Source organism: Vanrija pseudolonga, chromosome 3, assembly GCF_020906515.1.
Source record: "Vanrija pseudolonga chromosome 3, complete sequence".
Lineage (NCBI taxonomy): Eukaryota > Fungi > Basidiomycota > Tremellomycetes > Trichosporonales > Trichosporonaceae > Vanrija > Vanrija pseudolonga.
The window spans coordinates 1,347,335-1,374,900 of NC_085851.1; the positions used below are offsets into that span (position 1 = coordinate 1,347,335).

General features: G+C 62.0%; 10 protein-coding genes across 10 annotated transcripts; 6 read left to right on the forward strand and 4 right to left on the reverse strand.

Moving 5' to 3' along the window:
• Window positions 1-392: 392 nt before the first annotated feature.
• LOC62_03G004086 (uncharacterized protein) lies at window positions 393-1,477 on the forward strand (the record flags this gene model as incomplete). Its single annotated transcript, XM_062770609.1, has 6 exons — window positions 393-426; window positions 465-554; window positions 605-685; window positions 855-1,171; window positions 1,247-1,351; window positions 1,382-1,477. 6 exons carry the CDS (start codon window positions 393-395, stop codon window positions 1,475-1,477), a joined length of 723 nt encoding a protein of 240 aa, XP_062626593.1.
• Window positions 1,478-1,815: 338 nt separating this feature from the next.
• On the reverse strand, window positions 1,816-2,338 carry LOC62_03G004087 (uncharacterized protein; the record flags this gene model as incomplete). Its single annotated transcript, XM_062770610.1, has 2 exons — window positions 1,816-2,236; window positions 2,274-2,338. The coding sequence occupies 2 exons, from the start codon at window positions 2,336-2,338 to the stop codon at window positions 1,816-1,818; spliced, it is 486 nt and encodes a 161-aa protein (XP_062626594.1).
• A 1,327-nt stretch (window positions 2,339-3,665) lies between these two features.
• On the reverse strand, window positions 3,666-6,378 carry fer1 (Iron multicopper oxidase fer1). Its single transcript, XM_062770611.1, has 5 exons — window positions 5,850-6,378; window positions 5,747-5,787; window positions 5,363-5,567; window positions 5,252-5,312; window positions 3,666-5,202 (listed from the first exon to the last, which is right to left on the reverse strand). The coding sequence occupies exons 1-5, from the start codon at window positions 5,958-5,960 to the stop codon at window positions 3,701-3,703; spliced, it is 1,920 nt and encodes a 639-aa protein (XP_062626595.1). The 5' UTR covers window positions 5,961-6,378; the 3' UTR covers window positions 3,666-3,700.
• A 1,326-nt stretch (window positions 6,379-7,704) lies between these two features.
• Window positions 7,705-10,132, forward strand: atB_0 (Efflux pump atB). Its single transcript, XM_062770612.1, has 6 exons — window positions 7,705-8,175; window positions 8,260-8,473; window positions 8,521-8,759; window positions 8,814-9,371; window positions 9,519-9,655; window positions 9,743-10,132. Exons 1-6 carry the CDS (start codon window positions 7,848-7,850, stop codon window positions 10,055-10,057), a joined length of 1,791 nt encoding a protein of 596 aa, XP_062626596.1. The 5' UTR covers window positions 7,705-7,847; the 3' UTR covers window positions 10,058-10,132.
• Window positions 10,133-10,378: 246 nt separating this feature from the next.
• dpm2-1 (Dolichol phosphate-mannose biosynthesis regulatory protein) lies at window positions 10,379-11,179 on the reverse strand. The gene is made up of 3 exons (XM_062770613.1): window positions 11,142-11,179; window positions 11,008-11,094; window positions 10,379-10,719 (listed from the first exon to the last, which is right to left on the reverse strand). The coding sequence occupies exons 1-3, from the start codon at window positions 11,142-11,144 to the stop codon at window positions 10,549-10,551; spliced, it is 261 nt and encodes an 86-aa protein (XP_062626597.1). The 5' UTR covers window positions 11,145-11,179; the 3' UTR covers window positions 10,379-10,548.
• A 288-nt stretch (window positions 11,180-11,467) lies between these two features.
• Window positions 11,468-14,059, forward strand: osm1 (Fumarate reductase). Its single transcript, XM_062770614.1, has 5 exons — window positions 11,468-11,719; window positions 11,797-11,934; window positions 12,075-12,104; window positions 12,191-12,247; window positions 12,300-14,059. The coding sequence occupies exons 2-5, from the start codon at window positions 11,848-11,850 to the stop codon at window positions 13,989-13,991; spliced, it is 1,866 nt and encodes a 621-aa protein (XP_062626598.1). The 5' UTR covers window positions 11,468-11,719; window positions 11,797-11,847; the 3' UTR covers window positions 13,992-14,059.
• A 254-nt stretch (window positions 14,060-14,313) lies between these two features.
• panB (3-methyl-2-oxobutanoate hydroxymethyltransferase) lies at window positions 14,314-17,898 on the forward strand. The gene is made up of 3 exons (XM_062770615.1): window positions 14,314-14,979; window positions 15,018-15,261; window positions 15,307-17,898. Exons 1-3 carry the CDS (start codon window positions 14,481-14,483, stop codon window positions 17,807-17,809), a joined length of 3,246 nt encoding a protein of 1,081 aa, XP_062626599.1. The 5' UTR covers window positions 14,314-14,480; the 3' UTR covers window positions 17,810-17,898.
• Window positions 17,899-17,963: 65 nt separating this feature from the next.
• Window positions 17,964-21,424, reverse strand: TOP3A (DNA topoisomerase 3-alpha; the record flags this gene model as incomplete). Its single annotated transcript, XM_062770616.1, has 13 exons — window positions 17,964-18,019; window positions 18,221-18,364; window positions 18,402-18,554; window positions 18,590-18,713; window positions 18,751-18,890; window positions 18,933-19,422; window positions 19,460-20,051; window positions 20,095-20,313; window positions 20,349-20,610; window positions 20,650-20,831; window positions 20,873-21,051; window positions 21,089-21,172; window positions 21,218-21,424. 13 exons carry the CDS (start codon window positions 21,422-21,424, stop codon window positions 17,964-17,966), a joined length of 2,832 nt encoding a protein of 943 aa, XP_062626600.1.
• An 833-nt stretch (window positions 21,425-22,257) lies between these two features.
• On the forward strand, window positions 22,258-24,668 carry shmt2 (Serine hydroxymethyltransferase 2). Its single transcript, XM_062770617.1, has 5 exons — window positions 22,258-22,333; window positions 22,441-22,889; window positions 22,999-23,106; window positions 23,202-24,177; window positions 24,227-24,668. The coding sequence occupies exons 2-5, from the start codon at window positions 22,785-22,787 to the stop codon at window positions 24,529-24,531; spliced, it is 1,494 nt and encodes a 497-aa protein (XP_062626601.1). The 5' UTR covers window positions 22,258-22,333; window positions 22,441-22,784; the 3' UTR covers window positions 24,532-24,668.
• Window positions 24,669-25,991: 1,323 nt separating this feature from the next.
• LOC62_03G004095 (uncharacterized protein) lies at window positions 25,992-27,469 on the forward strand (the record flags this gene model as incomplete). Its single annotated transcript, XM_062770618.1, has 6 exons — window positions 25,992-26,054; window positions 26,092-26,168; window positions 26,218-26,367; window positions 26,409-26,695; window positions 26,737-27,048; window positions 27,192-27,469. The coding sequence occupies 6 exons, from the start codon at window positions 25,992-25,994 to the stop codon at window positions 27,467-27,469; spliced, it is 1,167 nt and encodes a 388-aa protein (XP_062626602.1).
• Window positions 27,470-27,566: the final 97 nt, after the last annotated feature.

A 27,566-nucleotide genomic window follows, 5' to 3' on the forward strand; every position in this document is an offset into this window, starting at 1 on the left:
ACAATATGATCGAGCGAAGGGCGCATAACCGAGTAATGGGAGTCTAGCACGGGGGTAACGGCACGTCCTGACTGGCTGGGTGAAACTCGAAGCAACCGACCGCAGCCCGCCAAGAGGGCGCGCAGAGGGGCAGCCAAATGACGCGCCTGGCTGGCTGGCATGGTTTGTGGCCGACCGAGATGGACGTGACGCTGCGACGGCAGACCGCCCCCTTCCTTCCTTGGCCATGCACGCAGCATCGCACCCTGCCCCTGGCTCGCTGGTTACTGCGGCGGCACCACCACGTCCCGCGGGACAATCTCATTAACGCTTCATAAAACTCGAGCGTGCACAACACCCCCTCGTCTTCCTTTATCACTCACCACCTCACCTTCCTCACAACAATCTAAAAAATGGACTCTATCGTCAACTTTGCCTCGCAGCAGCGTACGTCTACACCGTAGTGCGACAGCTCACATCCTTAGTCTCCGGCCAGGGCCAGCAGCAGAACAACGGCCAGCAGCAGCAGGAGGGCCAGCAGCAGCAGCAGCAGCAGGGTGGCAACGGTGGCGGCCGTGAGTGATGATGGCGAGACATGGTCCATGTCTCATCACTGACACCTCAGTCAACATCGGCGCCCTTGCCGGTCTCGCCGGTAGCGCCCTCGGCGGCGGTGGTGGCCAGCAGCAGCAGGGTGGTGGCGGCCGTGAGTGTCGCATGATAGCACCTTCCTCCAGCCAACGCTAACAATTAGTCAACGCTGGTGCTCTCGCCGGCCTTGCCGCTGGTGCCCTCGGCGGCGGCGGTGGCGGCGGTGGTGGCTGTAAGTACATGCATGCTCTGTCGACGACCTCGCCACTCACACTCCACTCCAGTCAACCTCGGCTCGCTCATCTCGGGTGCCAACCAGCAGCACGGCAACGGTGATGCCCTCTCGGGCATGATCGGCACCGCTCTCGGCAAGGCTCAGAACGTCGGCCCCGACGCCCAGATCAACGAGCAGGCCGTCCAGAAGGACCACGACCAGGCCTACAACCAGGGCAACGCCGCCGGCCTCTCGGCCTCGGCCATGGGCTCGGCCGCCGCTATCCAGGCCTTCAAGTCGTTCGCCTCGGGCGGCCAGCAGCAGCAGTCGGGCGGTGGCAGCATGATTGAGAAGCTCCTCGGCATGGCCATGTCGGAGGCTGCCAAGGTGAGTGACGGTGGCAGCATGAGCGGCACGCAGCTGCGGTGCGTCTCTGCGAGCACGCGCTAACCACCCCTGCAGCTCTTCGACAAGTCGGGCGGAGCCGCCAGCGGCAACAAGCAGGACGTCATGAACTCGGCCGGTGAGACCGTCATGAAGCTCCTTGTCCAGAACCAGATCCAGGGCGTGAGTGCAGCGCGTGGAGTAGGCCACCAGAGACCCTCAGCTGACGACTACAAGGCCCTCGGCGGTGGTGGTGGCGGCGGCGGTGCCGGCCAGCTCATCGGCCTCGCCTCCAAGTTCCTCAAGTAAGAGGGAACGCCACGGACGAGACACGAACCCGCACACGTACAGACACGACACGTAGTTAGGCATGAAACTAATAGGGTTGGTTGCGGGGCGGGTGGTGGGGGTGGCGCTGGGTCTGGGCGGCGGGTCGGGGTACTGATAAGATGACGCTCGGTGCGGTTAAAGGGTGGACGAGCTGACACGAGCGCTCGGGAAGCTAACCTGTGCGTCGTTGCGGCTCAACACGCGACTTTGACGCTTCGTCGGGCGGGCGTCACACGTTACGTAGGACGCGATGCTGTCGTTGCCATTAACCTGCATCTTTGAATCTTCTACCTCTCCCTCTACGCCGCTCACACCCCCTAGTCCAGCTTGAGCCACCACAGCTGGCCGGTATACCCGCCGTCGCGCTGCGAGTCGATCTGCAGGAGGGTGCGGTTGCCCTCGCGATGGACAGTGTAGTTGCGGATCTGCTTGGTGCCCACCCAGCGGGGCACGTTGGCGGCGATGAGGGGGCCGTGGATGAGCTGGCCGCGCGTCTTGGACGCCGGGAACGCGTTCGAGATGGACAGGTGGCCCGCGTACCCGATCGAGTGCTTGCCCGCCAGCGCCCAGTCGTGGTCCGACTGGTCGTCGGTGAACGGAAAGGTCAGGTTCATCGGCCGGAACTCGGGCTCGGTCGCGCTGATGGTCGCGCTCATGAACCCGCTTTTCGTGTACATGAGCAGGCCAACCGGCGCGGCGCCGTACGCGCGGTCGGGGATCGGCTCGCCGTTGTGCTGCCTGCGGTGTGAGCGCCGCACACATACCACACACTCACGACGTCGTGTTGAGGAGCGAGTAGACGCCCGCCAGAGCCGAGAGGATGGGGCTGCACTTGACCATTGTGTCGTCGTTGTGTCTGGGGAAGAAGAGGTCGCCCCGAGTGCCGACCCCGCACTGATAAGGGTGTCGCGCACAGACAGACGCGACCTCAACACAGCGGCTCAGCGGATAGATGTGCCAGATGTGCCAGAAGTGCCGGACAACCGCGCCAAGACACAGCTGAACAGTGGGGCTCCTGCCACATCTCGCTTGGGCAGTGCCTGGCGGAGTGGGGTGGGTCGTGCTCGCTCACTCACTCGGCCCTCTCGGAGGGAGGCCCGCGCCGCTGCCGCACACACGCCGATGCCGCTATGCAGGGAGCTAAGCTCAGCAGCTTCGGTTACGAGCGTTGGTTGCCGCGGCGTGGGGGCGCCAAGGCCGTAGCAGTACGGCGGCGCGGACGATGGGCGGAGGCTGGCCAGACGTGCTGGGCACTGGGCCCACTGTGAGCCTCTACGCCCGTAGAAAGCCGCTGATGCCCAGAGGGTGGGCGACGCCCCGCTCAACTCAGTGCGGCCTTTGTCATCATGCCAAGTGTGTCTGCGTGCGCTGGGGATGTTGCGGAAGTGTCTAACGCCGCGCGGGGCGCCGACTTGACGAGGAGGACGGGGTTGTCGTGTCGTGTCTGGGGCAGCGGGTACAGGTAGAGAGTGTGCGGGAGGAAGAAGAGCGTCGCTCGCTCGCTCGCTCGTCCTCGCTCTGGCTGGACTGGGAGCTCACTGGTCGCTGTACCGCGTCCGGGTCGAGCGTTCAGTGAGCCGGGCTCAGCGGCTCTCTGCGCCTGTCTCAGCCATCCCAGCAAGCGGCTCTCGCCAGCGGCAGCATGCGGCACCATGACGTCCTTCGTGCTACGTACGATAGCGCGAGGCTAGCCGGACGAGCTCCACAATCACTGATTGCCATTGGAAGTGAGTGCCAGCCTAGATATTAATCCCTAGGAACTGGGCCGCGGCCGCGCCGGCGCGCACGACGTCCTCCTCACACACTTCACTGCCCACGCCGTCCTCATCACGCACTGCCCACTCACAGCGCCCGCCTGCTCACTTCGGGCTCGTCGGCCGGCCGCAGCTGTACGTACGCTTCTTTGGGGCCTGTTAGAGTTTGGTTTAATCTGTGCCGCCTGCCGCCTCTTCACGTCAGGGGGTGAGGTGAGGTGAGGTGGAGCAGTCGGTTCGAGGCGGGTGGCAGCGGTTGAACTGCCGGCGCGCTTGACGTCATGGCGTCTGGCGCAGTGTCACGCGACCATGCGTACACACGTTTGTCAAGTGTGGGTCAGTTGAGGACCACGCCCGCGCCGACGCAGGACCACGCCCGCGCCGACGCTGCGCGCGGACGCTGGCACTGCTCGTGAATCCTATTATGCTGCATCTAACAATGTACTACCTACTCGGTGCGGCTACCGGTGAGCTTCTTCCACAGAGGCTTCTTGTGCTGCTTGGCCTCGACGTGGCGGCGGACCTCCTCCTCAATCTCCTCCTCGTTGAGCTCGCCCGTGCCGTACCAGACAACCGTGAGGAAGCCAATGATGGCAGTCAGGATGCAGCCGGCCATGGCGCCAATGGCCTTGGGAGTCCAGTTCATCTTGAGCGGGAAGGGGCCCCATGGCTGGCCCTTGAAGTCGGTGGTCGAGTTGAGGCCGACAACGTTGCCGCTCGTGGCCTGCTTGAAGAACTTGCAGTGGTCGTACATCTGCTGAGGGACCGTGAGGGTCTTCTGCATGACGTCGGGTGCCTCGATAAAGACGACGGCAAGACCAGACGTCAAGTGCCAGTCAATGTGGCAGTGGAAGAACCACGCGCCTGGGTTGTCGGCAATGAAGCGGAGGACGACCATGCCTCCAGGAGGAATGGTGATCGTGTCGCGGTGAATGGGGTTCTTCTGGTCGTCGACAATCTGGGGGTTGATGACCGGGTCGTCCGAGGTCACGTCAAACGACTTCTCAATGACCTGGAAAGTGTGGCCGTGGAGATGGAACGGGTGGTGTCCAGAGTCCCAGTTGTGCACCTTGAGCTCGACAACGTCGCCGTGCTTGAGAGGGATGGCGTTCGTCTGGGCGCCGTAGACCTGGTGCTGGGTCGCGTCCTCGCCCATGCTCAGCGCCGAGAAGATGGTGGGGACCTTGGGCGACTGGAAGGTCGAGTTCTGGAAGCCGTCGTCGAGCGACCACGACGCGCGGTTGGTGCCGTCGTCAAACGTGTCGAAAACGGCGTGAAGGGTGAACTGGACGTCGGGCTGGAACGACGCCTGCTGGATCATGGGGTGCATGTCCGTCTCGTTGATCATGGCCCAGCTCTCGTAGATGACGGGCTTGGGCGCCTCATTGGCCGAGTTGTAGACAATCTGGACAGTGTTGTTGAGGACGAGGTCATCGGGAACCTTGTCGTACATCTCCGGGTCCTGCATGAACATCATGGCGTAGTTCTTGTCGGTCTGGTTCTTGGCCGTGACGAGGATCGAGTAGCGCTGAGCGGCCGAGATGGCAATCGTGTCGATGGGGTAAGGAACAATCTCGGTACCGTCAATCTCGATGATCTGCATGTCGTGGTCCTCGATGCCGAAGTGGAACATGGTGAGCGCAGTCATGGCAATGACACGGATGCGGTACGTCTTTCCGGGCTCAAACGTGATGGTCGCGTTGTCATTGTTTCCGACACCGCTCGAGATCTCCTGGTTGGTGTGCAGGTACTTGCCGTCCTTGGCAATGTAGATGAGAGCAGACTCGGGCACAGGCTCGGCACCGGTGGGGTTCCTCCAGTTCAAGAACTCGTTCTTGACCATGTCGTCGTGCTGGCGGTGGTACCAGTCGGACGCAATGATAACATACTCGTCGTCCCAGGTGACATTATCCGTTCGTCCAGTGCCGTTGGCGGGGAGGATGATGTTGGCTGGGGCGTGTGAGTGGGTGGACGAGCCGGAAGATGAGGTGCAACTTACGAGCACGGAGACCATCGACGTACTGGCCCGAGTAGTGGCCGTGGATCCAGTATGTTCCCTGCTGTGGCGGGGGTCAGCCGGCGTGCTCCGTCGGCCGCAGGTGCAACTCACGTTGTGGACAGTGTCGATCTCGTAGTCGAGTGTGTAGCCGTTGGGGATACCACACTGGGTGATGCCGACGGCTCCGTCGTAGTAGTTGGTGCCGTTGAAGATCATGCCGTGCGCGTGCAGCGCGGTCGGGATCGAGTCGACGCCGAGGCCGTTGGTGGCATGGACAATGATCTTGTCACCGTGGTTCGACCAGAGCGGGGGTGGGCTGCGATGATGTCAGTATGGGTGTGTGGCTGCGAGGTCACATGGGGACGACGGGCGATGGCTGAGATTTCGGCCGGTGGTTGGCGAGGTGTGTGCCAAATTGGTCACCTCGTTGCGGATTCGAAGAGGCATATCCCGGGCGAGGTAGGGAGAGGGGTAGCAGCGCGCGGCAGTACTCACGGCCACGAGCCATTAACACCAATGACACGGCGGGGGAAGAGCTGCGATGGGAGTCAGCAACGTGCCCAGTCAAACCAACCCCAGGCCATCGATGACCACTCACGCCGTCGGGGTTGACATTGTCAACGTAGGTGATGTTCCACCAGTGCTCGATGACGGCGGCCTGGGCGAGGCCGACGAGGGGCAAGGCCGCGAGGAGAGCCTTTGCGACCATTGTGACTCGTCAAGTTCGTTAAGAAGAGAGTAAAAGAGTCAAGAGCCAAGAGGTCGACGAGGACGCGAATAGGGTGGTGCCAAGTCTTGAGATCGACCACGGGTTTTAAAGGCGCCGGGCAGTGTGTCGAGGCGAGTCAAGAAAAGCCGCAGTTGTGAGGGGACGGGAGGAAGAAGAAGGGAAACGGCGGCGGGCTTGGTCGGGTTAAAGGCCTCGCTGCTGCGCAATTATCTGATAACACCACTGTGTGTGCGTGCAGGGGGGCAAGGGGAGCTTTGCTGCGAAGGGGCAGAGGGGTAGTTTTTTTTCGTGGTTCGGCCAGGTTCGCACCCTTTGTGTCGTCGAGTCTTGGCGTCGTGGGGGAGCAAGTTGCAGTCTGTTGTCGGGTTGGCTTGTCCGAATGGTTTAGAGAGGGAGAGGGGGCAAGTGCAGTTTTGAACGCCGGACCAGTGGCTTTTTGACATTCCTCCCGTCTATCTGATAAATTCGGCCAGACTCGCCCGACAAGCCGCAAGTTGGGCTGCGTTTCTTCGGGTCATGGTGCCGTCACAAACAGTGCTTTCTGCTGAGCTGCTGCTTCTGCTTCTGCATGGGCCTGCACCGACTCCAACTTGTGACTCCCACACATAGTCTACTAACCGCGCGACACCACACTGTCACTATGCGCTTGTGCATGCAGCTGCTGCTGGTGCACTGCCGCTGCTGCTCTCCAATCGGCGGCGGCCATTTCCCCGCAAATACACACCAGCCGTTGCGCTCCACAACTCTACCTACCCGCGTCAGTTTCCGTCTACCGCAACTCTGACGCAACGACAAAAGACCACGCTTGGCCTATTCCTATTCTGGTACCATTGCGCTTGGCCAGCACGCCTGCCAAAGTAGCAAGGTGTGTCCACGTGAAGGTGACAAGAACCGAGGTTTCTGCGCCTCTCGATTGGCCTGTGCTCTACCCCGCCCGAAGCCACAGTGCAAGGTTGCGAGAGGTCGCGGAGAGGCACCGAGCGAACTGGCGCTGGCCAGTGATGTAATGCGACGGCGCGGGGAGCATTTCAGCTCCACACAGGTCCTTGCAGGTTCCAGACTCGAGCTAGTGGTCGGCCGGCCGACTGACTTGATTCGGCATCATGATTGGCTCTAGCGGGGGATGGTTTCAAGGACTCGAGGACAAGTGTGGGCGAGATCTTGCAGGGACGAAGTGCAAGCGAATGGCCCTGGCTGGCTGCTGAGGCTGAGGCTGAAGCGACGGAGCAAGCCGAGCGAGGCGGCGGCGGCTGCAGCAGCGCAGCAGCGGTGTCTAACAATATGTCAACAAAAAGCTCGTCTGCACTCCGGGCTTAACTAGGCCTCCTGCATAACAGCCACCCTCCATCACGTGGGTGCACGTGACTGTCACGTGTCCCGGCCGACCCGGTCCCCGGCCGGCAACCGGCCGAGGCAATCTCCGCCCACAACTCACCCGCCGTCCTGCCGTCTTGCCGAGATTGACATTATAGCGCCTAATCAGTCGACACTAATGCCCCGCAGCCCCGCATTACAAAAGCCTCCTCGACCATTAGGCCCGAATCGAGTCAACAGCCCTCGCACCAGACCGACATCGCGCTCAGCCGATCCGCTCTCCCGCCACCAATGTCGCACATTAAACCCACTCAAACGGCTCCTTGGCTCGAAACGATGGCGGAGTGGGTGCAGAAAGCAGAAAGCAACGTCCCACGCGCATCACATGTCTTGCGTGCTTCTTGTTGCTTGCATTACTCACCTGTCGGAACCACAGCGACACTGATCTCTTCCGGCCAGATATCCGGCTGATATAACAAGGCAAGGCGGCTGGCCGAGTCCAGGACCAGCAGCCCTCCACCCAAAACAAAAAACCAAAACCCACCATTCACAATGTCGCGCGACGTCACACACCTACCACCATCAACAACAGACCCCGAGACGGCCTCTACAAATGTCGGCGACGGCGACGGCAGCAGCGGCGCGTCGACCTCCAAGCTCGAGGACAGGCAGCGCCCCTCCCAGTCTACGCTCGCCGGCCCCTCCTTACCCGAGGGCTGCGCCTACGGCACCCTCGCCAAGGTCGACGGCGACGGCAAGGAGGCCGAGACGGTCATCTGGGTCGAGTTTGCACCGGGGAGCAGGGACAACCCATTCTTCTTCTCAAAGTGGCGCAAGGTGTCCATCACGGCTTGTGCCACCTTCTTCACGTTCATGACTGGTGAGTAGAGGGGCGTGGGGCTTGGGAAGGGCGGGCGGGGCGGGGGCGGAGCGGCGGCAACGACGAGCCCAACTGACCTCGCAGCGTACACCACCACGGCCTACTCAATCTCGGAGGAGTCAATGTGTCGCGACCTGGGGTGCAACAATCTGCAGTTCGCCTCCGGCATCGCGCTCTACGCCTGGGGGTTCGGCATCGCACCGCTGATGCTCGCGCCGCTGTCTGAGGAGTTTGGCCGCAGGTGGACGTACGCGACCGCGTGCTTCCTCTTCTTCATCCTGCACCTCATGATGTCGCTGTAAGTGGCACGGCCACGGGCTGGCGTCAGGCAGCTGACACGCACAGTGCCAAGAACATGGCGACGGTCCTCATCGCGCGCTTCATCATCGGCTGTGCTGGCTCAGTCGGCGCCACACTCGTCGGCGGTACCATCTCGGACATCTTCATCCCTGCGCACCGCGGCCTCCCAATGGCCATGTTCGGCTTCTGCGCCGTCTTCGGCACGGGCTTTGGCGCGGTCACCATGGCGTGGGTCGAGGTCGAGCAGCACTTGGGCTGGCGGTGGATCCAGTGGATCCAGTTCAGTGAGTAGTGCCCACGGGCCGGGCTGGAGGCGGCGAGCAGAGCTAACACCCCAGTCATTCTCGGCGCCTTCTTTCCCGTCTGCCTGGTCGTCATGCGCGAGACGCGCGCGACCGTCATCCTGCGCCGACGAGCCGCCAAGCTGCGCAAGGAGCGCGGCCTGTCCGACGGCGGACGATATCTCGCCCGCGCCGAGATCGACAAGGTCAAGTTCGTCACGGCGATGGGGCAGAGCATGACCCGCCCGCTCGTGTTTCTGGCGACAGAGCCCATCGTGACCTTCTTCTCGCTGTGGATCGCGCTCGGCTGGGGCGTGTTCTACACGCAGATCGCGGGCATCCCTTACACCTACCGCAAGCTGCACGGCTTCAGCACCACGCAGGTTGGCCTCGTCTACCTGTGTATCTGTATCGGTGCGATCATCGGCTTTGCAGGCAACTTTATCCAAGAGGCAATCTACCGCAAGCGCGCGGCCAAGCGCGGCGTCGAGGCACGGCTCTACGCCCCGATGGTGTGCGGCGTGCTATTCGCCGTCGGTTGCTACATCAACGGCTTCACCTCCATCCCCAGCGTGCACTGGATCGCCCCATGCATCGGACTGACCTGCGTCCTTGGTGAGTGTGGCGAAAAGGAACACGTGGAAGTGGCGCGAGGAGGCCCGTGCGGCCGCCACACACGCGCCACACCGGGTGACCTCGGACAACCTCGACCTCCCCTCCTCTTTGTCTACCTCTTCTGCCTCTTCTAACACTCGCATTTAGCTGCAATTCTGATCATCTACATAACTTCATTTACCTACCTCTCTGAGTGTTACGGCGTCTACGCCTCGTCCGCGATCGCGGGGCAGAGCTTTGCGCGCAATGTCATGGGCGGCGCCTTTAGTTTTTTAACCGCTCCCGTCAGTCTACCCACGTCAGCAGGGCCTGTGCGCCTCGCTTGGCGCCGACCCTCGCCCCCTTCGTCGTGCGCCGCTGACACACTGCAGATGTTCAACCGGCTCACGGTACGCTGGTCGCTGGTCATGATGGGCGGGTTCGCGACGCTGCTTGCGGCCGTCCCGTTCGTGGCGTTTGTGTGGGGCCCGCAGATCCGCGCGCGCTCGCGATACTCCAAGATGCTCATGGCGCAGGAGCGCGAGCAGCTCGACAAGGAGCGGCGCGCGAGGGTGTCCCGCGGGCTCGACGTGCACGACGCCGAGGACCTCGAGGGGGACGCGAACGAGCGCGGCGAGCACGAGCTCGACGAGGGCCAGGCCAACGCGCTGCATCTCGTGCCGTCGGTCGCGGAGAAGATTGTCTAGGCGTATCCAGCAGCGTGTCCAGGCTGCTGCAGACCACTATAGAGATAGATCGGACATGTATCTGTACCACTGGGCGGGGGGAGGGAGGATGAGGGCAGCGGCTCTGGGTGTGCCACACTGGTGCCACATCTGCAAGGCCACAAGTGCCACGCTGTGTCAGTGTGCGCTGTCTGCGCGGTAGCCTGTGTTTTGGCGCGTTCAGACAGTGCAGTTCACACTCCCACCGATGCAGCTGTGCCACTGGCAGCATGTGAGTTGTGAGCGAGGCCAGCTGGGCCACACCCCCGTCCATGACAAGAGTCCCGCCAGTGCCACACCCGCCGCAATGAAATCTATGCTGCATCAATGTACTGCGTCGTGTCGTCGCCGTCACCGTCATCGCCTCAGTCCTGAGCGGCAGGGAGGAGCGGGGTACGCTCGTCGGCGGCGCTACCACCTTCTCGCTCGTCTCCCGCCCGCTCGGCGCGCTCGCTGCGCTCGCGCTCACCCCGTCAGACCTTCTTGCCCGCCTGGGCCTTTTTCCGTGCCTCGGCCGCAGACACCTTGGCAAAGAAGGCGCCGATGCCCGCCAGGCCGAGGAGGAGCAGCAGCGCGGGGCCGCGGGTCGCCCACTCGCGCGGGGGGAAGGCGGCGTGCAGGCCCGAGTCGGGGGAGACGAAGGGCTGGGTGTGGGTGTTAGCTGGCACGAGTAAGGCGAGTGCGGCGGGGCGCGGGACGACAGGAATGAGAGGGAGCGAGCATGCAGGCCGTCGTCGTGTCGAGCTCGCCGGCTCCCACGGGTTGCCAGCCATCTCTGCGGCGTGGATTTGCGCGGCGCCGGCCGCCATTGGGGCCGAGAGACGATCCACGCCGAGAGGAGCTCCGACGCCGGCGTGCCCGCCTCCATCCCCTCCATTCCTTCTTTGTCGTGCCGCCCCGCGCCGAGGTGTCGCGCCCCAACAACAACTCACGAGGAACAGCGCCCAGGTCGTGTAGTAGACAAACACAAAGGCAGCGACGCCGAGCATCGCCCCGCCGAGAAGCTTGTCCGAAGCGCCCTGCGACGTGAGCTTGTGCTGATAAACCGCCTCCTTCCAGCACCCACCATGCTAGCTTGTTATTTGTTGTTGTTGTTGTTTCGAGGCGCAGTGGACAGAATGGTGAGAGCCTTGGCCAACCTCCACGCTCGCTTGAGCGTGGCTCGGTCGTCGCGTGGAGGTGGCGCGCGCCGTCGCGTGGCATGCATGACGTGACATGTAACTTTGTATGATCCGCCCTTGTAAGCTGACCTTTGTTGCATTACGGCCCCCGGGATCCACGGGGTGGCTGAGTGGGTGCATGGGTGGGTGGTCGATGGCCGGTGTCCGGGTTCAACTGCACTCACCTTAGCCGGCGAGGCGCGAGCCAAGTTTCCCAAAGTGGAAATTGTTACGACCTGTTTGCACTGTCCTCGTTGTGGTTGGGTGAGAGCGCGTTGCATGACGCCGGCTATTAGACACTCCTCTGACATTCGCCTTCACACTAGATCGCACCACGCACACTGCTGCACCACCACCACCACGTCGCAGTTCTTTTAAATCATCTGCACGCACGCTAGCCCTCCCCCTTCCTCTTCTCTCTCTCATCACAAATCACTACGTGTCTGTTCAAGGCTACCCTCTTGTGATACCAACAGTCTCAAAGGTACGTTCTGTCGCAGTGACGCCGCGCGCATCAGCACAGCAACCTCGGACGCCAGCTCACACTTTGTTCCCACGCAGTTAATAGCATCTTCCCTTTCACCGTTGTAGTAGCACAAAACACCACCCAACATGTCCAACGCAAAGGTCATCGTCGTCGGCGGCGGTCTCTCGGGCCTCTCGGCCGCCCACACCGTCCTTGAGCGCGGTGGCAACGTCGTGAGTAGTAGCTGCTTGGTTGGGCCTCTCAACCAAGGCGACAAGAAGAACGTGGCGCGGGAAAGTGCCTAGCATCCCCGCGCCACGCCTCTTGCGCCTACACACCGCTGCAGAACCGCTTGCTGACCCTCGCCTCCCAGCTCCTCCTTGACAAGAACAGCTTCATGGGTGTAAGTGTCGCCGCTCCCTCGGCAATCGCATCTTGCCGCGATTGCCGCTGCCGCACCACTTGCCCAACTCGTGCTGATCGCCACAGGGCAACTCGACCAAGGCCACCTCTGGTATCAACGGTGCCAACACCCAGGCCCAGCAGGTGAGTAGTAGCAAAGCAACGAGCAACCAACGGTCGCTTACACCGCCCACAGGAGCTCGGCATCCCCGACACCGCTGCCAAGTTCTTCGCCGACACCAAGAAGTCGGCCCGTGACCTTGCCCGCGACGACCTCATCCACGTCCTCACCCACCGCTCGGGCGACGCCGTCAACTGGCTCGTCGAGCGCTTCGGCCTCGACCTCTCCAAGGTCTCGCGTCTCGGTGGCCACTCGGAGCCCCGTACCCACCGTGGTGGTGCCCAGTTCCCCGGCATGACCATCACCTACGCTCTCATGGAGAAGTTTGAGGAGATTGCCGCCGCTCACCCCGAGCGCGCCGTTGTCCACAAGAAGGCCAACGTCAAGAAGCTCATCAAGGAGGGCGACCAGGTCGTCGGTGTCGAGTACGAGCACAAGGGCCAGACCCACACCGAGCACGGTGTTGTCGTCCTCGCCACTGGTGGTTACGCCGCCGACTTCACCGAGGACTCGCTCCTCAAGAAGTACCGCCCCGAGTACTACGACCTCCCCACCACCAACGGTGACCACTGCACTGGTGACGGCCACAAGATGGCCATGGCCGTCGGCGCCAAGGGCATTGACCTCGAGAAGGTCCAGGTTCACCCCACTGGTCTCGTTGACCCCAACGAGCCCGACGCCAAGGTCAAGTTCCTTGCCGCCGAGGCCCTCCGTGGTGTCGGTGGTCTCCTCATCGACAACACTGGTAACCGTTTCGTCGACGAGCTCCAGCACCGTGACTACGTCACCAACAAGATGTGGGAGAACAACAAGTTCCCTGTCCGCCTCGTCCTCAACCCCACCTCGTCCAAGGAGATTGAGTGGCACATCAAGCACTACGTTGGCCGTGGCCTCATGAAGCACTACAAGAACGGCCGTGACCTCGCCAAGGACATTGGTGTCAGCCCCGACGTTCTCAAGAAGACCTTTGACGACCACAACCGCTACGCCAAGAACCCCGGCTCGGACCCCTTCGGCAAGAAGTTCTTCTCGGGCGGCGAGTTCAACCTCGACCAGGAGTTCAACGTTGCCCTCATGACCCCCGTCCTCCACTACACCATGGGTGGTCTCGAGATTGGCACCGACGCTGCCGTCCACGGCGACAACGCCAAGGCCATCCCCGGTCTCTTCGCCTGCGGTGAGCTTGCCGGTGGTGTCCACGGTGCCAACCGTCTCGGTGGTTCGTCGCTCCTCGGCTGTGTCGTCTTCGGCCGTGTCGCCGGTGACTCTGCCTCGTCGTTCCTCCTCCACGAGCTCACCAACGACCGTGCCGCTGGCCGTCTCGCCACTGTCGGCAACCACATCCTCGAGACCAAGATCCGCGTCTCGCCCGACTCCAAGGCCGTCAACCTCGAGTTCTCGTGGGGTGGTGCCGGCGGTGCTTCCGTCTCGGCTCCCGCTCCTGCCGCCGCCCCGGCCGCCGCTGCTGCTCCCGCTGCCGCTGCTGCCCCCGCTGCTGCTGCCGCCCCCGCCGCTGCCCCCGCCCCCAAGTCGGGCGAGTACACCGCCGAGGAGGTTGCCAAGCACAACAAGCCCACCGACTGCTGGGTCATCATTGACGATGAGGTCCTCGACGTCACCGACTTCCTCCAGGACCACCCCGGTGGTGCCAAGGCCATCCTGTTGTACGCTGGCCGTGACGCCACTGAGGAGTTTGACATGATCCACCCCAAGGACGTCATCAAGAAGTACGCTCCCGAGTCCATTATTGGCAAGCTCAAGAAGTAGATGCTTGATTAGTGTCGGGGTGTGTTTTGGTTGTAGCCTGAACTTGTGTATGAACCCAATCCGAAGTGCGAGTAGCGAGGTTGAGTGTGTGTGCGCAGCCCAGCCGCGTTGCCGTTGGTGGCACGAGCGAGCCGAGTTGGGGACCACGGCGCTCCGTGGTCTCCGGGCATCGTCTCATGGTCGCTGCTTCAATGGTCCTCGGTCAAGTCCATCACTGGCCGATCTTCGAGTCATCACTGCATCGTAAGATGATGCCAAGGACGACCACCGACGTCAGAGGACGAGTCGACTTGAGGCGCGTCGAATGCCGAGCCGGGTAACTGCAACCTGCATCGAGCCGCGCAAGTCACGTGCGCCACATGGAATTGTTATTTTCGCTGGGCCGATTGGACTGAGATTGTCGTTGGCCTTAGCCGCGGGCATCAGCTCGGCAGTGACAATCTCGGAATTTTGAAACTGCTCTGTAACTCTCACACACACACAACTAGCATGCTCCGCGGCCCAATATCGCGAGCGTGGCGCACACCGCAGCAGGTGCGCGCCGCCCGCCTCGGCCCCATCGCCGCAAGCTTCTCGACCTCGCACACTGCCGCGGCGCAAGCATACCGGACGGAGAAGGAGGCGACGTCGAGCGGCGACAACGAGCCGCTGCGCGGCACCGTGGTTCCGCGCCTCGAGATCCCGACGTTTGACGACTCGTTCGAGGCGCTCATCGCTGATGTCGGCGACGGCCCCGTGCGCCGCCTGCCCCGCGGCAAGCTGAGCAAGGCGCGCATCAAGGAGATCAACGACGCGCAGCAGGCCGAGGTGGCGGCGCAGCAGCAGCAGCGCGGGATCGCGGAGCTGGCTCTGGCTCAGCCGGCGGGCTCGTCCGAGCTCAACGGCCGAGAGGAACGCCTCTCGCCCGCCGCGCTTCTCGGCACAAAGCGTATCGGCATGGTCACGCTGCCGGAGCCGCTTGTGGAGGCCATCACGGACGAGATCTACGGTGCGTTGTATGTGGTGTGGCGACGCTGACGGCGACAGGCCTCGAATCGCCAAAGTTTGTGCGCACCGCGTTCCTCGACCTCCTGGAGAAGCCCAAGTTCAAGGACCAGTCGCCAGCCAAGAACTCGGTCTCACACTCGGTAGCCAAGGCTTCGGCGTTCCTGCCTGGCCAGTACGCGGCTGTGTACAATGTGCTGTATGAGCTGCGGCAGCGTATCGGCGCGGACAAGTTTGCCGAGGCGTCGTTCCTCGAGGTGTCGAGCGCGCTGTCCCCGGGCCTGTGGTGAGTGTGGCGCGGGGTTGGGTGGCGAGGTAGCTAACAGGTTAGGGCCACCGCCGAGGTGTTCGGTGCCGACTCGACCGCGGCCTACACTGTCGTGCACAAGACTCGCCACGGCCTCGACCTCATTCGCAAGTTCGCCGACGCCTACCTCCCCACTGCAGAGGTCATGAACTATGTGCGCGACCCGAACCAAGTCCACGGGTACAACCCGACGGTCGCCATGTCAACATTCCACCTCACGACGCTACCCAAGCCTGCAGCTCGGAAAACGCACTTGGAAAGACTGCTCGAGACGGGCGCGGACCATATCGTACTCGTCGACAAGGCCAACCCCGAGGGCTGGGCCGCCATGTCCGAGGCGCGCGAGTTCCTCCTCCAGCAGTCGAGCGCCGACTCGCCCCTACACATCACCGCACCGTGCCCCCACGAGAACGCGTGCCCGCTCGTCGGCGGCCGTGAGGCGTGCATTTTCGCGCAGCGTCTCCAGCGCCCGCCTTTCCTGCGCAAGACCAAGCACGCGCCCCGCGGCGAAGAGAGCATTAGCTACACCTACCTCATTGTCTCGCGCGGCCAGCGGCCCTCGGCCGTCGCCTCGGATATTGCCGTCGGCCGCGTTGGCAGTGTCGGTCGCGCAGAGGTTGCGCGCCTCGCCGCCAAGGCGGTCGGCCACACCGAGCTGCGCGAGGTTGAGGGTGGCGGCGAGTTTGAGATGGTCAGCGTGCCGGGTGACCGGGCAGCGCTGGCCGCCGCCGAAGCCGCTTCCGCCGCCTCACCCGAGGTCGGTGAGGCCAAGGACGAGATGGACGCGTCGCTGCGTGCCGAGGCGCATGGCTGGCCGCGTCTCGTCGCGCTCCCGCTCAAGCGTAGCGGGCACGTCATCATCGATGCGTGCATGCCCAACGGCAACCTCGAGCGCCTGACCGTCGCCCGCTCGCACGGCAAGCAGGTGTACCACGACGCGCGCAAGACCAACTGGGGCGACTTGTGGCCCCACCAGCCCAAGGGCAAGTCGGTCGTGCGCGAGCGCGGCCTCCGCCTGCTCACCAAGACCCCGCCGGTCGAGGTGTCCGACATGGACCAGATGATCAAGGCGGTCGAGGGAGAGGAGGCCGACGAGGCCGACGAGATGGTGGCGATGGACGAGGCGGAGGACGCTTCGGACAAGGAGACCGGCGTGTTTGCCGAGGCCGAAGCTGAGGCCGGGGAGGATGTCAAGCCCATGTCGGACGCCGAGCTCGACGCGCTCCTCAAGTCGCTCGGCGTGGACAGCAAGGTCACTGCCGAGTTGGTCGAGTCGGACGACGGCGACGTGCCGGACATTGACTTTTTGGACATCCTGGAGGGCGCCAGTCCCGACGGCACCGAGGCGCCAGCACCCCGCACGCGCGGGCGCATCAGGCCTGGCCGCATGGGCCGAACAGCCCGCCCGACGGTCCCGCCTACGACCGCGCCGGGATCGGGACAGAAGCGCGAGATGTCTGCGCGGCCCGCCGAGTCGACCGGCCGGCCAAAGGTCACCGTCTCGACGCTGCAGAAGCTGCACGATGCCGGCACCCCAATCACCATGCTCACGGCGTACGACTACCCCACCGCCCTGGTTTCCTCTCGCGCCGGAATCGACATCCTGCTCATCGGCGACAGCATGGCGCAGGTCGCGCTCGGCCACCACACAACCGTGCCCCTCACGCTCGACGACATGATCTACCACACGCGCGCGGTCGTGCGTGCTGCCAGCGCCGCGAGCGGCGGCTCAGGCGTGCCCGGCGCCGGCGGGCCCTTCATCCTCGCCGACATGCCGTTCGGGTACGCCGAGTCGAGCGTGCGCGACGGCGTGCTTGCTGCTGTCCGGCTGCTCAAGGAGGGCGGGGCAGACGGCGTCAAGATCGAGGGCGGGCGCGAGCTCCTCCCGCTTGTCCAGCGCCTCACAGAGTCGGGCGTGCCCGTCATGCCCCACATTGGACTGCAGCCGCAGCGCGCCGCGGCAACAGGGTACAAGGTGCAGGCCAAGAGCGCGAGCGCAGCCGCCGACCTGCTCGAGACCGCGCTCGAGCTGCAAGAGGCCGGCGCGTTCGGCCTGCTGCTTGAAGCCATCCCACACCCCGTCGCGACTGCCATCTCCAAGCGCGTCGCCATCCCCACAATCGGTATCGGCGCAGGCCCGCACACCAGCGGACAGGTGCTGGTGCTGACTGACATGCTGGGCGTGTACGACATGCGGCCGACGCCACCAGAGGAGATGGACGAGCCCGAGGCGCACTCGGTCGGCGCGTTGGAGGGGCTCGCTGGCGACGCGCTCCCGCGCCCAGGCGCCCGACACGGGGCCGACGTCGGCGTCATCCCGCCCGCTGGCGAGGTCGCGCCGCCCAAGGCACCCAAGTTTGTGCGCCAGTTTGGCGCTGTCGGCCTCGAGACGCGCCGCGCAGTCGACGCGTACATCCGCGAAGTGCGCGCCCGCTCGTTCCCCGCTATTGGAAAGGAGACGTACGCCATGCCCAAGGACCAGCTCGAGGAGTTTTTACGCCTCATTGACGAGAAGAAGGACGAGTAGTTGCAATATATATATCTGTATCAGAAGCAAAACCCCATCATACCATCGCATAAAGGACTCGTAATGCATCTCATCGCTCTTGATACACACCGGTCCCATGCATACACACACATTCGGCCCTATGCTGATTGATCTATGATTGCTTGCGTCTTGACTAGTTGTTGGGACAGTTGTTCGCCCAGTGGCCTGCCTCGCCACATTTGTAGCACGCTGTGGGTCAGTTAGTGAAGGGTCTGGCCAACTCACCATCACTGCCACCTCCGTTGTCACGTCCCCCGCGGCTGGCCCCTCCCCTGCCCCCGCCGCCGCCACGACCACCTTCACCATTGGGGCAGTTGTTCGCCCAGTGGCCGCTCTGTCCGCACTGGAAGCAGTCTGGAGTCAGCCTCGCGGCCGAGACTTGCAACTTACCGCCACTCTGAGGGCCACTGCCCCCACCACCACCACCACCGCCTCCACGACCGCCTCCACGACCGCCGGCCCCGCCAGATCGGCCGCCGTCACCGTTCGGACAGTTGCTGGACCAGTGGCCGTCCTCCCCGCATTTGAAGCACTCTACAAAGTCAGTTGCACCCGCATCACTTTGACTTACCGCCACTTTGGGGTCCTGGTCCACCGCCGCCACCTCCATTTGACCGCCCATTGGAGTTGCTCCGCTGGTTGGTTGACCGGGAGCGGGACGAGCCACCGCCTTCATTGGGACACGAATTGGACCAGTGGCCCTGCTCGCCGCACTTGAAGCACTCTAACGGTGTCAGCAGTGCGGAGCCTGGCACACACCTCCTACAGCGTTGCTGCTGCCATTGGACGCAGCAGATCGTGGCCGCTTGGGCGCAGAGGTCGACCGAGAAGGGCCACCACCACCACTACCACCACCACCGCCTCTCGAGTCGTCGGACCATTCCTGCTAGTCAGTGACCACATATACCCGCCTCACGCACGAAGAACCCGCACTGCTCGCCTTGAGGCTTGGGGCAAGTGTAGAACTGCCGCCCGGCGTTGCTCGACGATGGTCCGGCCGTCCGCATGACTGCATCAGTACCACAGCCACAGGTCGGCGTGGCGCTGTCATCGCCAGAGTCTGGCGGTCTCAGTAACGGCGACGCCGTGTTTGAACACGCACCTGCTGTTTTACGTTTCCTGGACCCAGTACCAGCCGACGAGTTAGACCCTCCTCCTCGGCCTCGCGTGCTGGTACCCCGGGTGGCAGCAGCCCCGCGGGCCCTTGTTCCACGGCCTCGAGCGCCTCCACGACCGCCACCCCTCGGTGGCCCATCACTATCGTCGTCATCGTCGTCATCATCGTCGTCGTCACCATCGTTTCCTCGCCCTCGCCCTCCGGCACCGCCGCCACGCCCTCCCCGCCCACCGCGTCCAGTACCACCGCCTCGCGCACCTCGTCCTCCGCGGGAGCCTCGACCACCGCGAGCAGCGGCACGGAGCGCATCCTGCGCCTCTCCCTGCCCATGGAGATAGTTGTCCACCGATTCAACGACAGTTTGGAACTCGCGGCGGGCTTTCACAAACACCTCTTTGTATTCGTTGACACTGAGTTGGAGGACATCCCCCTTGGTCGACTGGCCCTCGCAGATGAGCTGCATGCGGTGCTCGGTCTGCCGAGTCAGCCGCTACCCAAGCCGGGCTTCTTACCTCTCGGCGTAGATGCGGTTTGCTGAGAGAGCGGTCGAATCCAATGGCATTGTAGCCCTCAACGAGGCCAATGCCCAGCTGCGAGGGCACAAGGTACTTCGTCTTCTGCTGCTGCTTGGCGACAACATACCCGCGGTCTATGATCTTGGCAATGTGCTCGGCGATTGTTGCGTCCGTCCCGATACCGTTTTTATCCATGAGCCCGACGAGATCGGCTTCGGTGAGGAGATTTGGGCTTGTCGTGGTTCCCTCTTTCAATTCGCACGCCGTTGGCATGAACTCTTCGCCCTCCTCAAAGTCTGGGAGCGGGTTGCTAGTCCACTTGTCATAAGGGTAGACCTCGAGGTAGTTGCGCTGAAGCACAACGATGCCGCTGGTCGAGAAGAACTCGCCTGCGATCTGAATCTCGACCGTCGTCTGCTTGCCGATCGCATTGGTCGAGCACGAAGCGAGGAACCGGCGCGTGACCAGTTCATACACTCGGCGCTCGTCCGCGTCCAGGTTGTTGGCTGCGGCCGTCGGGTGAATAGGCGGATGTGCTTTGTCGTTCTTCCGACCGTTACGAGGTTTCTCAAAAGCGCCGTCGAGGAGCCTGAATGCAGTGGTTAGGCGTTTGGATGGTCACACCCACTCACTTCTGGGCATACTCTCCCCACACATTGTCATACGTCTGCTTCCGAACAAGTGACTCAAAGTCAAAGTCCTTGTCGTACTGGTCAGTCTCTGTACGTGGGTAGCTCAAGAAGCCCTTTTGGTACAGCTTCTCCGCGAGGTCGAGGACCCGTTTCGGCGCCAAGCCCAGGAGACGAGACCCAGACTGTTGTAGCTCGACCGTGGTCAATGGTAATGGCTTACTGAGGTGTGAGCTGGCGTGAGGCAAAGTGCTCACAATTTCGTGGTTGGCTTGGTCTCCACCTTGACCACCCTTGCCATCGGCCTCTCGACGCAGTCCTCGTACAGAAGAATGGCAATGCTGAGATCAAATATGTGGCCTCGGCGCCAGGTGAAGTTGACAGACGTTGTGGCACCTTCTTCGTCCTCGCTATCTCGTTCAATGGAGACGGCAATGTGCCAGAATTGCTCGGGCACGAAGGACTGCACGCGATTGTACTGGTCGACGACAAACCCGAGTGTTGGGAACTGGCAGGGGCCTGACTGTCAGCGTGTCTAGACCTCACAATACGCCTAACCATAACTGATCACACTGCCACCCTCTTCCTTGCTCAGCTCAGGAAACCGGGCCTGCAGCGCCAAGGTCATCATCCGAGTGAACGCCGCTCCCAGTCTGAGGTCGAGGTCCTGCCTTGTCTCTACGGCGTTGACCAGCCGCATGTCGAGATCGTTGGCCTGCCTACAAGCCTGGTGGATTTGACTGCAAGTGTTAGCTACGACCCTAGCGATTCGGTAGCTTACGCGGCAATGATCGCGCTGAACCTGGCGCGCTTGACGACGATTCGGGGGTTGACCTTGCGACAGGTCGCGACGATCTCGTAGCCGATGTGCTCGCCTTCACGATCACAATCGGTCCAAATCATGAGCAGGTCTGCCCTTCGAGCCTCCATCTGGAGGTTCTTCTCCACTGGCTTGAAGTCCTGACAGGTCAGTTCGCTGCCAAGGCCCTGCACCTACGTTGCTGATGAAGGTTGTGACCGGTGCTTCGAAGAGGTCAAACGGGTCACACGAATTCCAGCCGCGGTAGTCGCTGGTAAAGTCCTGGGCTCTGGTCAGACTGGCGCTCATGCGAGTCTCTTCACTCACACTAGATGTGAGGTGGCCGAGCACACTCGTGACGGTAAAGGCCGAGTCGCCATGTTGGGGACCTAATGGTGGAGGAAGGCGGTAGGGAAAGTCAAAGTTGCGGCAGTACTTGTGCTGACCAGCGCGCGAGTCGACGTGTCCACCCCCTAGAATCCCGCTGATGCTCTTTGCTATGCTTGGCTTCTCCGCGACGCACAGCACCTTCATCGCGGGGAAGGCATCACTCGGGGACAGCTAGTAGGTGAGTGAGAGGTGAAGGTGATAGGTGGGCGTGCAGAAGGGGTCTCGGGCGTCTACAGCGGTGATGGAGTGGTGGGTAGTGTTAAAGTACTAAGCGAGCGAAGGAACAATGCCTTTGCAGTTGCTGATGTAGTGTTAATGATGAGGTTGCGAAGAGTTGACGCGACTGTTAATCGCGGAAGATGACCATCGCAGATGACACCTCCACCGCCGGATTGTTTTGATAAGTGGGTTGAATTTGCTCCCGCTTTCCACGCGACAACCACGCGGACTAATCACGTGACGTTTTCGCCCTCCTAATAGCAACACACCGCGACAATCATAGCATCACACAGCGAAAATCTAATTGTGGCGAAATAGAGTTTGTTAGACGACTTGTATTCGGTGGGCGTGGTTCACGATGCCTCGCTGCCTCCTTTTGTATGTTTCGGGCGGGTCCCGCCATCGGCATGAACGGACGCTAGGCCAAGACCGCATGCGTAACGAGGTACCGAGCGGAGCTCGCGCGCACACAATGCAGGCCAGCGAACCAGCGCGCCGCGGACCGGGCATGAACCGGCTGTGGCTTGGAGTCGCGTCCCGGACAATTGGAACGCATGGTGGGATGGAGCGCGGCCTTGGAAATTGCGCCTGGCTGGCTTGGAAACTACCACCAAGACCATTTCCACGCGCGTCTTGCTATTTTCCAACATTCAGTGCCGTCAACCGTCTTTGACAGCGCCGTCGATGCTACAATGCCGAGCGGTTAAAAGCGGGCGTCGCGATGAGATGCGATGGAGTACGCCCCATCTCGTCGTCTTCTGATCGTGTGCACGCATCTCCCCTCTCACACGTCTACATTCCATCTCACTCTCATCTCTTGAGTGTGCTCTATCGGTGAGTGAGCGAACCCTGCTCTGACGTAGCTGCGTCGCGCGCTCGGCCGGCTGGCGACTGCAACGTCGCACCTGCGGAGGCCTCGCACTGACACTGGGGCAACACAGATTGCGTTATTTGCCTTGCTAGCAATTCTCGCCCATTACAACCGCGTTTAGGAGCTGCCTTTCCTGAATTCCTAAATCCTCTCCAACTTGCCGAGTCGACGCCATCGACGCATCCAGTTGAAAGCCAAACCAGCCCGCGACAAGTTCCAATTTTTTCTCCCGTCGCCGCGCCTTTGACGCCACATCCCAGCCAACAAGCCCTGACGACAGGCCCTCTGCTGCCCCGCCCCGCCCCACCTCGTAGCCACACCGCTCGAGTCCCCCCAAGTCCAAGCCCATATTTCGGACGGTCCCCCCACCCACCCACTACTTTTGTTCTCACCTCCTGATATATTACCTCTTCAATGTTCTTGAGGTCTATCGCTTCTCCCCTCCGCACTTCCCTCCGTCAAACCTCTCTCAAGCCCATCGCAAGGATGTCGTCTTCTATCCCTGTCCCCCAGGACTTTGTAAGTAGCTCCCCATCGCGCCCACTGCCACAGACACGTTTGTCGTCATCGGCACGCATCGCGCTGGAAGAGAAAAAAAAGTCCGGACTAGAGCTAACCATCCGCTCAGAACAAGGTTCTCTACGAGGACATCTCGGTTGCCGACCCCGAGGTCGCCGACCTCATCGAGAAGGAGACCTGGCGTCAGTTCTCGGGTCTCGAGCTCATTGCTTCGGAGGTGAGCATCACACCGCGGCGTCTGAGGTCCTCGGCGGACTTTGGCCGCGGTTGGCAAGCTCCATCACACGTTTTTTGTACTAACTCGACACTCAGAACCTTACCTCGCTTGCTGTCATGCAGGCCAACGGTTCGATCCTCACCAACAAGTACTCGGAGGGTCTCCCCGGTGCCCGTTACTACGGTGGTAACGAGTACATTGACATCCTCGAGAACCTCACCCGCGAGCGTGCCCTCAAGGCCTTCAACCTCGACCCCACCAAGTGGGGCGTCAACGTCCAGCCCTACTCGGGCTCGACTGCCAACTTTGCCGCCTTCACCGCCCTGATCAACCCCCAGGACCGTATCATGGGTCTCGGCCTCCCCGACGGTGGCCACCTTACCCACGGCTACTACACTGCCAAGAAGAAGATCACCGCCTCGTCGATCTACTTCCAGTCGTTCCCTTACCGTGTCGACCCCAAGACCGGCATCATCGACTACGAGCAGCTCGCTACCAACGCCAACCTCTTCAAGCCCCGTCTCGTCGTCTGCGGTGGCTCGGCTTACCCCCGTGACTGGGACTACGCCGCCATCCGCAAGATTGCCGACGGCCAGGGCGCCTACATGCTCTCGGACATGGCCCACATCTCGGGTCTCGTTGCCGCCGCCGAGCAGAACTCGCCCTTTGACTACTGCGACGTTGTCACCACCACCACCCACAAGACCCTCCGTGGCCCCCGTGCCGGTCTCATCTTCTTCCGCAAGGACAAGGGAGACGACCTCGAGAACCGCGTCAACGCCGCCGTTTTCCCCGCCTGCCAGGGTGGCCCCCACAACAACACCATTGCCGGTATCGCCGTTGCCCTCAAGCAGGCTGCTGCTCCCGAGTTCAAGGAGTACGCCAAGCAGGTCCGTGCCAACGCCGCTGCCATCGCCCAGGTCCTTTTCAAGCACGGCTACCGCCTCCAGACCGACGGCACCGAGAACCACCTCATCCTCTGGGACCTCCGCCCCATCGGCCTCACTGGTTCCAAGATTGAGAAGATCTCAGACGCCGTTCACATCACATTGAACAAGAACGCAGTTGCGGGTCAGTTTGTGTGCAAGGACAGGTTTGAAAGCAGTTGCTGACGAAACAGGCGACACCTCGGCTCTCGTCCCCGGTGGTATCCGCATCGGCTCTTCGGCCATCACCTCGCGTTCGATGAAGGAGAAGGACGCTGAGCAGGTCGCCGAGTTCCTGCACCGTATTGTCCAGATCGCCCTCAAGACCCAGGAGGAGGCTGGCTCCAAGCTCCTCAAGGACTTTGTCAAGACCTTCGAGTCGCCCAACACCGAGTCGGCCAAGCTCGTTGCCCAGCTCAAGGAGGACGTTAAGACCTTCTCCGTCTCGTTCCCGCTCCCGGGCGTCCCAGACAGCTCTAAGATCAAGCGCTTCGACTAATCAAGTCGATAGCGATGTTTTACCACATGGACGTGTCGTTCGACCGGCGCGTCGACTTAGTTTCGGTTTGAAATAGGATTCAACCAGCAATTTGTACTAGAGTATCATTCACCTGATGCAAGCAGCATATCACATGGCTCGTAGGGCGTGGAGCGTCGGAAAGGGTGCAGAACAGGCGAGATATGGGCCGTGGAGGACGAGAACATGGCCAAGAACATGAGGAGAGCCAAGTGTCGAAAGTGCCACAGTGGCGCCGATCATTTATTACGTAATAGACATAGTCCTTTCCTTCCCCACCAAAGTCGCGTCGTTTCCGACCTACCGCCAGATGCATGCGTGTACGACTTGGAGAGGGCTGCAGCATACACATATGGGACGTACACGCATATACTCTTCAGAGCATGAGGTGAGAGGGAAACGGAGCCCGACCTCCTGCCTGGTCTCGCTCTCTGCACCACGTCGCGGCCCAACCAGAGCGCACGATGACCACACGCGGCAGCGGATAGGCCTTGGTCAGAAGAGCCAGTCAGGTCAAACAGACTGGGATACATACGGGCCCTGCAGATATGTCCGCGTGCAGAAGTATCAGTGCGTGAGGGCGCGTCAAGACAACGATCTGCGCTCCACCAGCGCGACCCCACCTCCGCCTGCCGCATCCGTCTATGTACTCGCTGGTTTCGGCCGTGTGCTGACGCCTCCAACCTCGAGCCGGCGGATGGACCACATTTGGCGGGCCCTGCGAGTGGCTGCAAAGACGATATGCGTCCACATATGCAGGCCAGTCTGCGCAGACGGTGCCGGTCAGTGCGTAGAGAGTGAAGGCAGTGTGGCGGGCTACATGTTCAGTTTGTTATCAATTCCGTTGCCCCGGGCTGGAGATCGGCGTGTCCAGATCCAGCGCCTCCTCCGCGCCTCAAGGTTGTCCAGACGACCAGGGGATCGTGTCGCACACTTTGTAACATGCTGAGCGAGGAAGTGTGGGGATAGGGCGCACCCCTTCGTTCCATGCGCCAAACATGGAGCGAAGCATGGAGCGAAGGGGCGCAAGAGGGCGCAGGAGCAACACGGCCTCCAGAGAATTCTTCTCTTCTCCTGGACACCCCGCCCCGCCCACCGTGGTCGCACGTTCCATCCTTTCAGGCCAACTAATGTTATCCAGCGGCGTCCATCCGATAATCCGAGGAGGCATCCGTCCGCCGCCGCCTACACCGCAGAGGTGAAGAAGGTAAGTGTCACCGCCCGGCAGTGCTGATACCATTTCAGGATTGGAATGACCTCATGGAGAGGCTTGAGCCGCTGGCTCACATGTGGAGTGACCAGGACGAGCTAGACGAGGACGAGTTGGACGACCAGGAGAGAGGCCAGTCGAGTGGCCCATCGGCAGGACGCCCGTCGCAAAACCTGTCGACGTGGATTCCTGAGTGGGCGCGGCGCAGCGCCCGGCCGCAAACCGCAAGGTCATGACGGGCGTCGCACGGTTCCTCGGCGAGCTCGTCAAGCGCAACCAGGCCAAGTTTGGCGACGTGAGTCGTGATACAAGGGTCCGTGGCTGATTCTCAGTTCTGCAAGGTGTATCGACCTGCCTTGATCGGCCTCCTCGACGGCGCGCAGACCTCGTGGGGAGAGGTCATGTACTGGTGGGTACTTGGGTTGAACTATGCCTGATTTTGAAGCAAGGACGACTAGGGCTTTAAGGCCCAAGTTCCTCTGCAACACCGCCCTGGGAGACATTTGCTGGCTTCGGTTCCAGAGCTCGTCCGGGGAGGTCGAGGGCACGATTGCCGTCGCCTTCCTAATGTACCACAACAACCCGTCAAAGAAGCCAATCTTTGACGCGTGAGTAGGGAGACTGCGAGGAGAGCGCTGACGAAGAACAGGCTCCAAGCTGGAAAGGATTTGGCACCCCTGCGGCATCTCCTCTTCGTAGGCTCCAAGCGAGCCGACGAGGTTGAGCAGGAGTCGGTGTACGTCCTCTGCCACCCATGGGTGGACTGGGACGTGGTCGACGAGGTCGAATCGACACTGGACTACGAGGACGCTACTGTCGAGGGCCAGTTCCCCATCGACATGCCTGTGTATACCGGGATGAGCGTCAACCCTTCCAAACGGCGCATCGACCACATGTCGAGCAGCGTCAACCGACGCGTTGAGAACGCGGCAAGGGGTAAGGCTTCGCGAGTGTGGCACCACCAGCTAACAGTGCAGACGACACCTGGGTGATGCACGTCGCCTTCGACATGCGTGAACCGATTCTCGCACCCGGTGCTGTCGTCCCGACCTTCGTCACGCACTGCTGCGAGCACATGTGCATCATTGCGTTCGGCTGCACCGACGGCCCACTTGGCGGGCTCAACGTCAACACCTTCGACCCCGTGATGCGCTACACACTGATCTCGGGCAAGAACATCGAGGTTCGGCTTCGATGTCTCGACGCCGCTTTCGAGACCGAGCCACGCTTGCGCTGCCCGGTCGTGCAGGACGCAGATGGGTGGCGGAGGACGCTGCGCGCGGTGTCCGGTGAGGACTGCCCCACGATTGGGCCAGTCACAGACGAGACGGTGTCAATGGTACATAGAGCGATGGACGAGTGTAGATACAGGAGACCGGCGCTATATAGGGACGTCGCTAGGGCACGGACCGCTGGAGCCTAACCTCGACAGTCACCGCCTCTCACATTGCGCGTGGACATGGCAAGTATGCCAAGTACCGTGCCAATGTCACCACGCCGAACCTCCGAGCATGGGCGGGTTCCACGGTGTACGGCAGCAAGGACGGTCGCTTCGACCTCCAGCCGATATCGGAGAGCCACCTGTACGTCAACACGCAGGGCTACTCCGAGGCGACGTCCCGCACGTCGCCGTACTACCCACCCATGCTCATGGAGCACTGGGTCGCCGCCGTCTCCGAGGCAGCTGAGAAGGTATGTGCGCGTTGGTGAAATGAGGTTGGTGATCTCCTACCCCTCTGGCAGAACGCTCACCAGCTTCCAGCCGTTCGTGGCGGAGCCGGCGAGAGCGCCCATCGGCGTCCCAACG